The 12,706-nt window shown below is 34.3% G+C and overlaps 2 protein-coding genes across 4 annotated transcripts; both read left to right on the top strand.

The window, feature by feature from the left end:
• The first annotated feature begins 785 nt into the window (after nucleotides 1–785).
• LOC113088266 (uncharacterized) lies at nucleotides 786–3,702 on the top strand. 3 transcript variants are annotated; one of them, XM_026255722.1, is made up of 5 exons: nucleotides 786–934; nucleotides 1,973–2,058; nucleotides 2,298–2,588; nucleotides 2,673–2,717; nucleotides 2,909–3,702. In XM_026255722.1, exons 2-5 carry the CDS (start codon nucleotides 1,983–1,985, stop codon nucleotides 3,073–3,075), a joined length of 579 nt encoding a protein of 192 aa, XP_026111507.1. In that variant the 5' UTR covers nucleotides 786–934; nucleotides 1,973–1,982; the 3' UTR covers nucleotides 3,076–3,702. The 3 variants fall into 3 exon arrangements, with proteins under 3 accessions (XP_026111507.1, XP_026111506.1, XP_026111505.1); XM_026255721.1 differs by lacking the exon at nucleotides 786–934 and adding an exon at nucleotides 1,185–1,347 and having other exon boundaries at nucleotides 2,912–3,702; XM_026255720.1 differs by lacking the exon at nucleotides 786–934 and adding an exon at nucleotides 1,185–1,347.
• Nucleotides 3,703–8,450: 4,748 nt separating this feature from the next.
• On the top strand, nucleotides 8,451–11,104 carry LOC113088267 (uncharacterized). The gene is made up of 4 exons (XM_026255723.1): nucleotides 8,451–8,699; nucleotides 9,217–9,299; nucleotides 10,039–10,329; nucleotides 10,513–11,104. Exons 2-4 carry the CDS (start codon nucleotides 9,227–9,229, stop codon nucleotides 10,752–10,754), a joined length of 606 nt encoding a protein of 201 aa, XP_026111508.1. The 5' UTR covers nucleotides 8,451–8,699; nucleotides 9,217–9,226; the 3' UTR covers nucleotides 10,755–11,104.
• Nucleotides 11,105–12,706: the final 1,602 nt, after the last annotated feature.

The following is a 12,706-nucleotide window of genomic DNA, read 5'->3' as shown; positions in this document are numbered from 1 at the left end:
CCAGTTAGGCTATTAAAAGTTCTTGACACATTAAACCAAGTAACAACCAATGATGGGGTGTAGGCATCTTTTCAGAAGTGAGGGAGACAGAAATTATATATATATAGAATTGAATATATATATATATAATTTCTTTCTTTTTTCTTTTTTTTTTTTGAACAGAAAGATTTGTAATGTTTTTAAAGAAGTCTCTTTCGCTCCCCAAGCCTGCATTTATTTGATCTAAAGTAGCCTACAGCAAATGCAGTAATATTGTGAAATATTTTTACTATTTTAAATAACTGTTTGCTACTTAAATATATTCTATAATGTAATTTATTCCTGTGATCAAAGGTGAATTTTCAGCATCATTACTTCAGTCAAATACTGATTATTAATATTTAAAACAGATGAGTAAATTTTTCAGTATTATTTGATGAATAGAAGGATCCAAAGATCAGCATTTATGTGAAATAAAAAGCATTTGCAACATTATACAGTATATTATTCAAAAGCTTAGAGTCAGTATCCATACAATAGCAGGTACAGATTGAATGATAATATATGCACGTATAACACTTAAAACGTGAATGAATTCCATCATTCTTATGAATATGAATAAATATGACAACCGAAGGAGGATTTACTAAAGAAAGAAGACTGTAGCGGTCACACGTTAATGTGCCACGCACCGCCGACGCGCAATGAACTTGAAGCGCAGATGGCTTGACCGCATTCTGTTTCCGTAGAATGGGAAACTGTTGGCAAAGAATTCATGATGTCATCGGGACAATATGTCCAGGTACTCCTGAAGGAAAATAGGCTCACAGCAACATTGAACACAGAAGTTTCATTAAACCAAAGAAGCATTTCTCATTAGAAGTTCCTGTAATGTCTGGCAGCTGAATAAGCTGGAAGTTGTTTCTGAATGAGAGCAGAGGATTTCTTTTTTAATGTAGGTGCTCTTTGATACATTTATTTAGGTTTTCTGACCCTGAGTAAATAATTCTTGTTTTTTTTTTTATTAATAAATGAAACAAAAAATATAAAAGCCGCCTTTAATCATATTTACCGAGTGTGCCAAAACAAATCTGATCGGTTGTATATTTGACTTTAAAACAGCATTTGTAAGTTATCGTTATCATGGAGAGGAAATTTGCATGTAAGAAACAGCACCAACTACTGGTCAGAAATGTTGTTAACAACACAGCAACAGAGACTTGTTTGAGAGCCATGTTGAAAGTGAAAGTTTAGTAGAAGATTCAGTGTTTAGGCTCGTGTAAACCTTTCTTTTACTGTCTATGGTGTAAACAGCAGTCAGAAAGGAATGCTTTCAGATGGTGAAGACAGAAAAAGGAAAAAGCGCAGGTGAGAATAACTCTCTCTGATCAGGAAATAATTCCGTTTATATTTAGCTACTAATCCATAACCGGCTGCTGGAAAACCATCAGTGCGTGCGTGCTGTTACGCAATCTGCCGATATTTTAAAAAGAGTGTGAATATATAAACGTTTTTGTCCACATTTTGACTGGTAGATGTTGCAATTGTTATCCACATAATTCGTATTTGCAGTCAGTCGTTAAAGAGAATTAATGCAGTGGAAAGATTTGCGCTTCGTGTCGTCTGATTTCTGTCCCAGCTGGAGATTCAGATACACAGCTGTGTTTCACTGCGTGCCTCTGGGCTTTTACTGTAAGAATATTTTGGGTTTCATAGCTATATTTTTTTTTTTTTCACCCATTAGTCTCATCAACACATCTTAAAGCACAAGATACACAATATGAGACATTTAAGAATGAAGTATATCTTCAAATGATGTCAGCATTTTCGATTTCGGATAAAATATTCCTAAAAGAACCGATTGAATCCAAGTAAAACACTTTTCTGCTGAGCTTTGAGTAATTTTTCCTCTTTATCTGCTCTGTAAGTTCTAGTTCTTCCCTCGGTTATGTTTAATTTTTAAGGTAAATATCTCTAATTCTTTCTGTTGCAGAATCAGAACAATGAATGCTGTGAATGTTGTGGAGCTGTTCATTGTGGTTTGGAGCTTATCTGCTGTCTGTCAAGGTTCTGATGATGGTAAGAGAATAAACTTTCTTTTTGAAAGTGTGTGTGAGAATGGCGAGGGACTAAATGTGAGCGAATGAGAAAAAACATTTAGTCAAATGTAGGCTAGTTAATAGATATTCAGAACGTAAAATAATAATGCACAATATTTTTGTAGTAGATCTGAATATTTTATTTCTTGTTTAAAAAGATAGATATTTTATTATTCTTCAATTGCTATATTATATGATGAATACATTGTTATTTTTCAGATGTCAGTGTAAGCTGTGATTATGTGACTGGATCTGTGGGGAAAGAAGTAACTCTCAGCTGCAGCGTCTCTCTGAAGATCACTGAATGCTGCTTTATAAAGTATAAGTTTCAATACCCTGAGATCTTTAATGACTCTTCAATCTGCCAAGATGTTTCTGTGAACTCCTGTGAACAGAGAAACAGTTTCACATGCCGCTACACTCCAACTACAGCGATGACAGAACAATTCAGATTCTTTGTTTCAACAACGTGTGGATGGGGAAAATCAAAATTTTCTGTGAACATAAAAGGTGTGGTATATGATACTGTTATAAGTGTTTGAAGCACTGCATTTATTTTTAGTCTACTAACATTGGTTTAAAATCTGTTAACAGAACCCGTGAAATGTGAAATTGTCACTGAAGCTCTTGGACAGAAAGGTATTATATTCTATAATAATTATTGATCAGTTAAGAAAAAATGCTCTAGTCACGTGATTTTAGTGAAGCTCTTAAAAAGGAAACTGATCTCTGAACTTTCTGTCAAGAAGTCATCAACAGATTTTCTGATAGGCTGAAGTTGTTTATGATTTAAACCATGTCATAAACCCATTTTAAACTCCCCTTTCCAGAAGAACCTGTCTGGGGCATATCAGAAAGAGATGAACAGAAGAAACCAGAAGGTCGTGGATTTAAGATCGCCGTCATCGCTGCTGTTATAAGCAGTTTTATCATCGTCATAATGCCAATCATTTACAGAGTGACACAAAAATACACCAACCAGAACAGGACTCTCTGAGTGTCAGATATGAAGAAGACGATGACAATCGTCCAGAAAAAGAAAAAGAAAATATGATATAATAGCTGTACCAAATTAATTTGTTTAACTTATCAAACAGTGCTCCTAAAAGACACAAGCTTTATTTGAGCTCCAGCAAACTTCTCTACTATCTGTTAAAATATTAACTACTCAACTATAACTCAGATTGTAAAACTCTGTTTCTGTTTTATATTAATTTCTGTGAAATAATATATATATCTGTTTGATCAGTGTATTTACAGTTCTTTTTCTGCACAGAAAGCAGGTCCTGCTGAAATCAGCTGTCTTTAAACTATGAATATCATATACAGATCACATGGAATTATATTATTGTGTCTTGTTCTGAAGTGAATATGCATCATCTTATTGTTGACTGAGTGTCGTTTGATGAATCTTGGTGCAGGATTGCTGCTTGTTTGTTATTCTAAATGAAGATAAAACTGATATAATGCTATAAACTGAAAGTGAAGGAAACAATAGTCAAGTTTTCTTTGAAGTTTCTCTATTCTTTCACTTTGCTCGTAGTCTATCATATGTGTTTCAGTTGTAAAATATTCTGCACGGACCGTGTTTGCACAGTTCTATAATAAAACATGCCAAATTTCCCATGTGAAGTTAATGATTGTATTTTAATAATACATAGAACTATAGTTAAATTCACTTGATATTAAGTTTAAATTTGGAAGAAGAAAGCCTAATTTAGCTTAATAATACAATCAACTAAAAATCTTTCAATTGTCAATTAATGAAGCTTACCATGTCTCTACACTGTGTGAATAATATCAAACCACCTTTTGAAATGGTTAACTGTATGTTATTTTCAGGACAATTTACTTCATGCACTGCACTGGCGCCACGGATCTGTTAGAACATTCCTCTTGTCAGAAAATTAATTGTCTGATGCCCAAAAACTGTTAACATCAAGTCTGGTACCCAAAATAGCCAATACTCTATTAACCATGTTTAATGAGCCAAGAAGTGAAAGTGACGTGACATTCAGCCAAATTTGGGGACCCATACTCAGAATTTGTGCCCTGCATTTATCCCATCCAAAGTGCACACACACAAACCATGAACACACACCCAGAGCAGTCATTTATGCTGCAGCACCCGGGGAGCAGTTGGGGTTCAGTGCCTTGTTCAAGTTGACATGAAGCTGAACATGAACATGAAGTTGACTGAGCAAAGCCAGTGAATAGCAGAAGGAGATGAAGTGCTGATAATAAAATTATGTTGTTAAAGGGAATATTAAAATTAGTTTTCCACACGTTCCATGAAAGGTGTAGAAGTTGAGCACGTGGAAGAACTCAAGTTCCTGTGAATCCACATTTCAGCCGACCTCACTTGGACCATGAACACCTCCCATCTGGTTAGGAAAGCTGAATGATTTTTCTTCCTCAGGAAGCATTATATGATACTGTGTGACTGTGTGGTGTGCCAGCTGCACAGCACAGGGAGGAAGGACTTGGCTCGGGTGGTTATGGTTGCACAGAAGACCATTGGGTGTCTATTTCCACATCTGGACTTGGTCTATTCAGAACGCCTCCTGAAGAAGAAGGCCAGGAACATTACTGCAGATCCCACACATCCGGGTCATTGACTGTTTGACCCCCTGGCCTCAGGGTGGAGGTGAAGGAGGTGGAGGGACAGCAGGGCCTTCTCTGCTGGCCCTATAAAAATTTAATTGTGTAAAAAAAAAATTGAGGTTGAAAAATTGTAGAGGTTGAACTGGAATATCTGCCTACAGCAGATCTTGTTGGTTATCTACTAAAAAAAAAAGCCTTTTTCAAGGTGCTCTTTTGCCGACAAAAGTGGAATAACTAAGAAAGGATAAACTGCACCCAAACTAGGCCATTTCAAAGATTGCAACTACCAGAGTGGCTAACAGCTAGCACTGAGCACAAGTTATTCGTTTACTTTTTAATACAAGAAAAAAGGGACAAAGAATGACATTGCATAGGCTACAGTAAAATTTGCCAAAATGCAGTGTCATCACGTGACAACCACACATATATAGTTGCTCTCTTGAAGCAACAGACACAGTTTGCATTTGAGGACTGACTGTTGGTTGAACTGGCTAACTTAAATGCAAAAAAAAAAAAAAAGATTATTGTTCATCCAGCCGTGCCACAAAACAGCAAAAGTGAGACAGATTAATTAATTTGGTAGTCTTAATTCTCACTGTTCATTGTTTGTGTGTGTGTTAAGGTCTGTGCCGAGTTTTACAGAATTACACAAACCAACCTGAAGAGCACCTTTTTGTCTTCTTTGGATGAATTAGCATTCAAGATGATTATGTTGTTCCGATCACATGATGGAGCCGATAAAGATGAAATTAAGACCCTCCTAGACCAACTTAACTAAGTAATAATTTATCAAATTAAGTAATTATTTTGTGTTAAATCTTGTAAACATTGTAAAATGTGTAACCTGTGATTTAGCATAATAGTTGCCCTTGAACACTACACTTTTTTTTTTTTGAAAATGAGTTCATTCTCCATCTCCCCCAGAGTTAAAAAGATGAGTTTAACAGTTTTTTAATCCATTCATATACATCTCAGAGTCTGGCGATAGCACTTTTAGCATACCTTAGCATAGACAATTGAATCTGATTAAACCAGTAGCACCTCTTTCAAAAATTACCAAAGAGTTTCAATATTTTTCCCATTTAAAATTTGACCATTCTGTACTTCCATTGTGCACTAATACTGGTGGAAAATGAAAAGTTAAATTTTTTTTTCTTATTTTTGAATGCAATGATACTGGTCTAATCAGACTTGGCAAGGCTTAGTAAATATTATATATAGTAATTATTATAGAACTACCCTATTTAATCATTTTACATGTTACCACATATTAAGCTTTCCCATATACTTAATGTACTTGATTTATTCTTAGTCAGAATTTAGTTTTACAGGCTATGTGTGTGTTGGACCCGATAATATCAGCAGGCTGGATATTTTGGGAAAATCCAACTCGATCTCATGGCAATTCATATTTTACAAGGTGGCTTATTCGTATGAATTTGTTCAGATGACCTACACCTAACCCCGCCCCTAAACCTAACCGTCACTGGGGTTTAGACAAATCATATAAAATCGTACGAGTGAGGTCGTACAAATTCGTACGAATAAGCCACCTCGTAAAATACGTACGAACTGGTCATGAGATAACATTGCAAAATCTCAGTTCGGTTGAACATTAGAAAACAATTCTTCAAGAAAGGCTTGAAATCAAGGATGATTTTCTGATTCAGTTTGAGGATCCTGAGTTTGAAAATGAACGCTGTAACTTGACCAATTTTACAGAGCTTCCACCAGAAAGAGAACTGAAGATACTCCAAAAATACCTGAAGACTCAGAACCAGAGACCTTGATTTCCCCTTTAGACACTGCCAGTATGTCCTCTCCATCTCATAGCTCAAACCAGAGTTTCCCCTTTGTGTCTGTGAGACAGCATGATTATAAAATTATCAGTGGTCATCTCCTTTCCCGATTTCCAAGTTCCCAAAGGGAATGGGAATTTTAAAGAAGATGGAACACTGCTCATTGTACCAAGAGCAATATTTTTTCAGTCAAAGCTCACCCAAACAATCAAAAGTTGGAGTCTGTGTCTGCTGCACTGATTGAACAGTATCCATGTCTAAAGGACCAAGGCCCAGGAACAGGTTATCACGGCTGGACTATGAGCATCAAATATAAGGTTGGAAATAGAGGGATGCATTGGGTTTGGCCTCCTGTGGGACCCAAAGCAAATCTCACAGGAGCAGGTTTTTCCTGTGCTGTGGGCAGGAGTGGGCGGTCAGAACATTTCGCAAAAGCTTTTGCAACATATCATTAAAAAGAAAAAAAAAGGAAAACAAACTAAGAAAATTAATACTTTTATTTAGCAAGGATTCTTTAAATTGATCAAAATGAATGATAAAGACATCATTTTACAAAAGATTTCTATTTCATATAAATGCTGTTCTCCAGACCTTTCTATTCATCAAAGAAACCTGAAAAAAAATCTACTCTGCTGTTTTCAACATTATCATAATAAGTGTTTTTTTGTTGTTGTTGTTGTTGTTGTTATTGATTGTTTTTTTTGAGCAGCAAATCAGAATATCAGAACTATTTCTGGAGGTTCGTGCATGTGAATGGAGTAATGATGCTAAAAATTCAGCTTTGAAATCTCAATAAATTACATTGTGAAATATATTCAAATAGAAATCAGTTATTGCTTTGGATCAAATAATCAGGCTTGGTGAACAGAAGAGACTTCTTTAAAAAACATTAATAAGCTTATTGTTCAAAAACTTTTGATTGGTAGTGTATAGGCAACTTTAATTTTTCTCTAACTTCAGGCTTTTAATTGGCTTAGAATTCTATAACTGCTAAATAATGATTTGTTTATATACACTACAAACTCTTTTTTTATCACATAAGAAGGCAGAATAGTTTCTATACTGTAATAGCACTGCATTGTTCATATACATATACTTTATTTATCACCTTCTGGAGATGACTTGAAAAACCATATTGTCGTTATTGTACGTTTAATGTGTTCGTGTTTCCAAAATTGTCAGTTTTTCTGTGAAAACAACTGTTTTCACAAAGTATAGCTGGACGCTGTTGTCCATATTAGGAGTTTCCTGGTATGGATTTCTGCGTGAGCGCGCCCTCTGGCGTCGAGTCTGAAGAAACACACACTGTACGAGTGTTTAGCGCTCAAACCCGTCTTCTGGGTCCGAATAAAATATCAGATCATGCGCAGATTATCCTGTCTCTTTGAGTCTAAGTCTATATTTATTCACACCAGCTCCTGAAAACCTCTATGCAAACACACTTGACCGAAAAAGTATATATATATATATATATATAGATTTCACTTTCACCGCTGCTCTGACCGTTTATATTCATGGACATTCACACAGTCAGGTGGCTATAATTGCACAGAAAACAACTACTGATGAATATTAATTTTTATTTGAAATGTATGCATTTCTTATGTTAATAATGTTCATAAAACAACAAAAGAAAAATAGAGAAGCACTCACTGCTTTTGTCTATTAAAGTAACTGTATCTTTATTGGGTATTTGTGTATATTCACTTCATAGAGTAATACAGTTTTTATAGAGTTTTCACAAACACTGTTAAGTTTAGATAATTTGTTTTATTTGTATAGAATCACCCTTGTTTCATTCTCTTTATTTCTCATGATTTATTTATCTGCTAAATTATAACATTTATAATCATAATGCATCATAATGATGTCCTTTATCATACAGTGTTTTGAGTGATGGGTAGTGTGCTGGCAATTTAATACTCAGCGAAGTCGAGAAAAAAGAAAAGAACAGGGCAATGAGCCAAATAGGTTGTGATTCGGAGTTCTCCAGTTTCTCCGTTATTTCCAGACCGAGCCTGTTTGAGGAGCATTGCGTGAGCGTCGTGTCGAAAGTGAAAGTTTATAGGTTCAGTATTTAGTGTCTGTGAGCAGCAGAGAGAGTCAGAGAGTCTGAACTCAGACTGAACTCACACAGAGCTCGGGTGAGAAATAACTCTCTCTGAATGGGAAATAATCTCCTTCAGTAATCCATAACCAGCTACGGGCAAATCTTCAAGTAAGTCTAGCTCATTACACATTTTGGAGATATTTCAAAATGCATATGAATATAGAATTATTTTTTAATTACTTGATCTGATGAGTTTTGCAGTGTTTTCATCGGAATTATTTGTTTTTGCGTTTTGCCAGTAAAGATAATGCAACGGAAAAAAATTATAATACAATTAAATGGTGTTTAATTTCGGTCGTGGCTCAGATTCAGCTTTCAAATTATTTAAGTGTGGTATACTGAAGAAGTAAAGCTCTGACTTTTTTTTTAACTGTGTAATTATTATATTAAGTCTTGGTATTAGATGTAGGTGTTTATTGGAAGCTTAAACGAATCAGACTGAAGCTGACGTGTTATTATGATGGTATATATTACGATGGTATATAGCCTATACGTTTTTAAAGTTGAGTGCCCTCTAGCGGGCGTGAAAAATAATGAAAGTGTCGTCTCTGTCGTCATGAACTGATGTATGACTGTCAATATGTTTCGGTTCTGATGTAAATGTCTGTCATTATTTCTACTGCAGAATCACAATCATGAATGGTGTAAATGCTGTGCAACTGTTCATTCTGGTTTGGACCTTTACTGCTGTCTGTCAAGCTGATGAACGTAAGAGAATAAACTTTTCCATAGAAAGTGTTTGAGATTTGGATAAAAATGTAAGCCTGACTGTAAGTCGCTTTGGATGAAAACGTCTGCTAAATGCATAAATGAAATGTAATAAATTATTTAATACATTTTATTTTCTATTTAATTTATATTAGGGACTAAATCTGAGATGATGAAAACATGGTCAAATCTGATTCATAGATAAACAAAACACGTGGATCTTAAAATACCCAGTATGACTCTTAGTATGATTCAAAATACAGATTTACTGTTGGAACAGTTTACACAATAAGAAGTGAAATCCAATATGTTCAGAGAGCAGTAAAAAAAAATCACATTTTCAGTCCTGACTACAGGATCTTGTGTTGCTCTGATTATTTCTGCTGCACTTGATTAAAAGAAACAGTCAGGACGAGGCTGCATGCAGAGATTGTTGTATTATTCTGCTTTTAGTAAATACATTTTGTATTTATACTGCATTTATGATTTATAATAAATAATAAACTATCTGACTTTCCAATGGCTAGATAAAATTCTAAATGTAACAAACAAAATATATAATTCAGTGATTTTATTTATGAATAGGTTCTCTAATGAAAGACTGTATATTTGTTGTATGATTGACATGGACAGATTCAGATTTCATGAGATGTAAAAATATATAATGTTTTTATAATATAATTTTTTTGTTGTTGTTTTTCATTTCCTCTATTATATGATATTCATTGTTATTTTTCAGATGTCAGTGTAAGCTGTCAGAATGTGACTGGTTCTGTGGGGAAAGAAGTAACTCTCAGCTGCAGCGTCTCTCTGAAGATCACTGGATGCTGCTTTATAAAGTATAAGTTTCAATACCCTGAGATCTATAATGACTCTTCAATCTGCCAAGATGTTTCTGTGAACTCCTGTGAACAGAGAAACAGTTTCACATGCCGCTACACTCCAACTACAGCGATGAAAGAACAATTCAGATTCTTTGTCCAAACAACGTGTGGAGCGGGAAAAGAAGTAATCTTCACTCTTAACACAGGTACTGCTTACTGTAAAATTTTTGCTTATAATTTAGTAAATCTTTGCAAATGTACATTTATGTTCAATCTACTAAGAGTGGTTTAAAACCGGTTAACAAAGACAATTAAACCTGAAAATAATAGTAAAACTTTTGGCAAGAAAGTTATTATATATTTATTATAACTATTGATTATTTCTTCAGTTTCCTCAGAACATGGGAACCCAGTAAACCCATCAGGATCCTCTCCACCAGAGACAGCAGCAGGATTCAAGGGAACTGTCATCACTGTGGTTATGGTTGGTTTCATCATCATCAACATCATCACCATGGTGATCATTTGCAAAACAAAACCAAACTTCACCAAATTTTGTAGACATCAGAACTGGATGTTTCTGAGAGTCAGACATGATGAGGACAACAGTCATCCAGAAGATGTGATATAATAGCACTGAGTTTTGTTTGACTTTTCACATGGTGCTCACGAAACACACAAGCTTTATTTGAACTCCACTAAACTCTACACTATCTTATTTCTCAAACTACTGGATATATAACTCTGGATGTAGGTTTTAAACTATTGTTTCTGTTTTATATTGATTTCTGTGAAATAACAGCATATTATTGATCAGTTTGATCAGTGAATATGACTTTAATAAACTCAAACCTTTGTGAACTTTAAGAAGAAACACAGCAAAACTCAAACTGTCTTTTTTCTGACTTTCAAGAAATGTCTAACATTTTTATATATTATAAGATTGTGTGAACGATGTGGTTTTGTACAGTATCTTATTATTTTTAAAAAGGGACATTGACATGAATAAAGACTTGTGATACTCTCTAAAGGATAAGTTGTAGCTGATAAACTAGTAAATGGGTGAAGAGTACAAAGAGCTGATCTGTGTATATATATTATTTATTTGTATAAGACAATTTATTTTCTTATTCTGCAGGAAATCTTTGGATATTTGTGGTTATAAGGGTTCGGTTTTTTAATGAAACAGATTTGGAGGTTTAATGATTGTAGTGTAAACCTGTAGAGTTTAAATCAACCTTGAGATTTGTTTTCTGGAAATACAGTGAAACAAAACACAGGACACAGGACTACAAAAAAAAAAAAAACTAACGAACCTGTAATTCAATTATATTAAATAAGCTTAATAAATGTTAAATAAGAACTAAAGTAAGCACTTAAGAAAATTAAAATAGAACTGTACACATTTTACACAGACTGCCCAGTGCTACATAAAGTGCATGTGTGAATACTGAATAAACCAGAAGAAAATCAAGATGCTGTCACACAGTCTGATGATGAGGGTCTGAACTTCCTGCCAGATGACAGAAGGGTGAAAAGTTTATGAGAGAGGTGTGTGGGGTCACCCAAAATACTGATGGGTTTGTGAGTACAACATGATGTGAAGATGATCCGAGGCAGACACTTTTAATTCAAACCAACTTACATTGTATTCAAGGTTTATATTTGATCAGTTCATGCACTCAAACCTGTGGCTAACACCACGGTCTACTGTTTGAGATACAGGAGGAACTGTCTGAGAAATAACATCTGTTCCAGGAAAGAGAACAAGAAGATCCTACAGCTGATGAAAACAAACAGCTTTCATGTGTCGAGCATTCAGTCAAGAAAATCTCTCTTTCCATCAACAGCCGTCAGACGAGACGACAAGAATCCTCCACGAGTGTAAAGATGGCAGATGAACCATGGACTGATTTCACAACAGAAACACAGATGTCTTAATTTTATTTTATTGCAAATGTTTATTAAACATTTACTGATCAATAAAAGTTTTTTTAGCACCTGCTAATTAATATCTATTATGTAAGGTGGATGATGCAAACATTAATAATATGATTTAATAATGACAAAGAGGATTTACAAACGAAATAAAAAATACCACATTTACTGAAAATATAGGCCTACCATATAAACCACAAAATGAAATAAATAAATAAATGAATACACTTAAATAATATATGCAAAAAATTATTACTATCACAAATAAATTATATTTAAATAAATGATGAATTAAAATGATTGTATAATAAATAAATAAATATAGATTTATAATGAATAAAAAAAGGAGTCCCACAGGGATCTATTAAGGATCAATAGCTCCTGTTTTATTTTCACTTTATATAAATGACCTAGGTCAAGAGAGAAACACTGCAAATATTAATTTATATGCTGATGACACAATTATTTACAGTTACACAGTCTATGAATCAAGCCATAGAGCTGTTACAAGATTCATTTTGGTCTCTGCAATTGGTTTTAAATGCTAAAAAAAAAAAAACTAAATATATGGTCTTTACTTGTAATTGTACCAAAATAACGGTTCCACCTGTTCTATCCTTGGAAGGGAACTGTATTGAAAGAGTA

This window comes from Carassius auratus, unplaced genomic scaffold (assembly GCF_003368295.1).
Source record: "Carassius auratus strain Wakin unplaced genomic scaffold, ASM336829v1 scaf_tig00045971, whole genome shotgun sequence".
Taxonomy (NCBI): Eukaryota; Metazoa; Chordata; class Actinopteri; order Cypriniformes; family Cyprinidae; genus Carassius; species Carassius auratus.
This window is presented reverse-complemented; position numbering and strand designations above follow the sequence as displayed.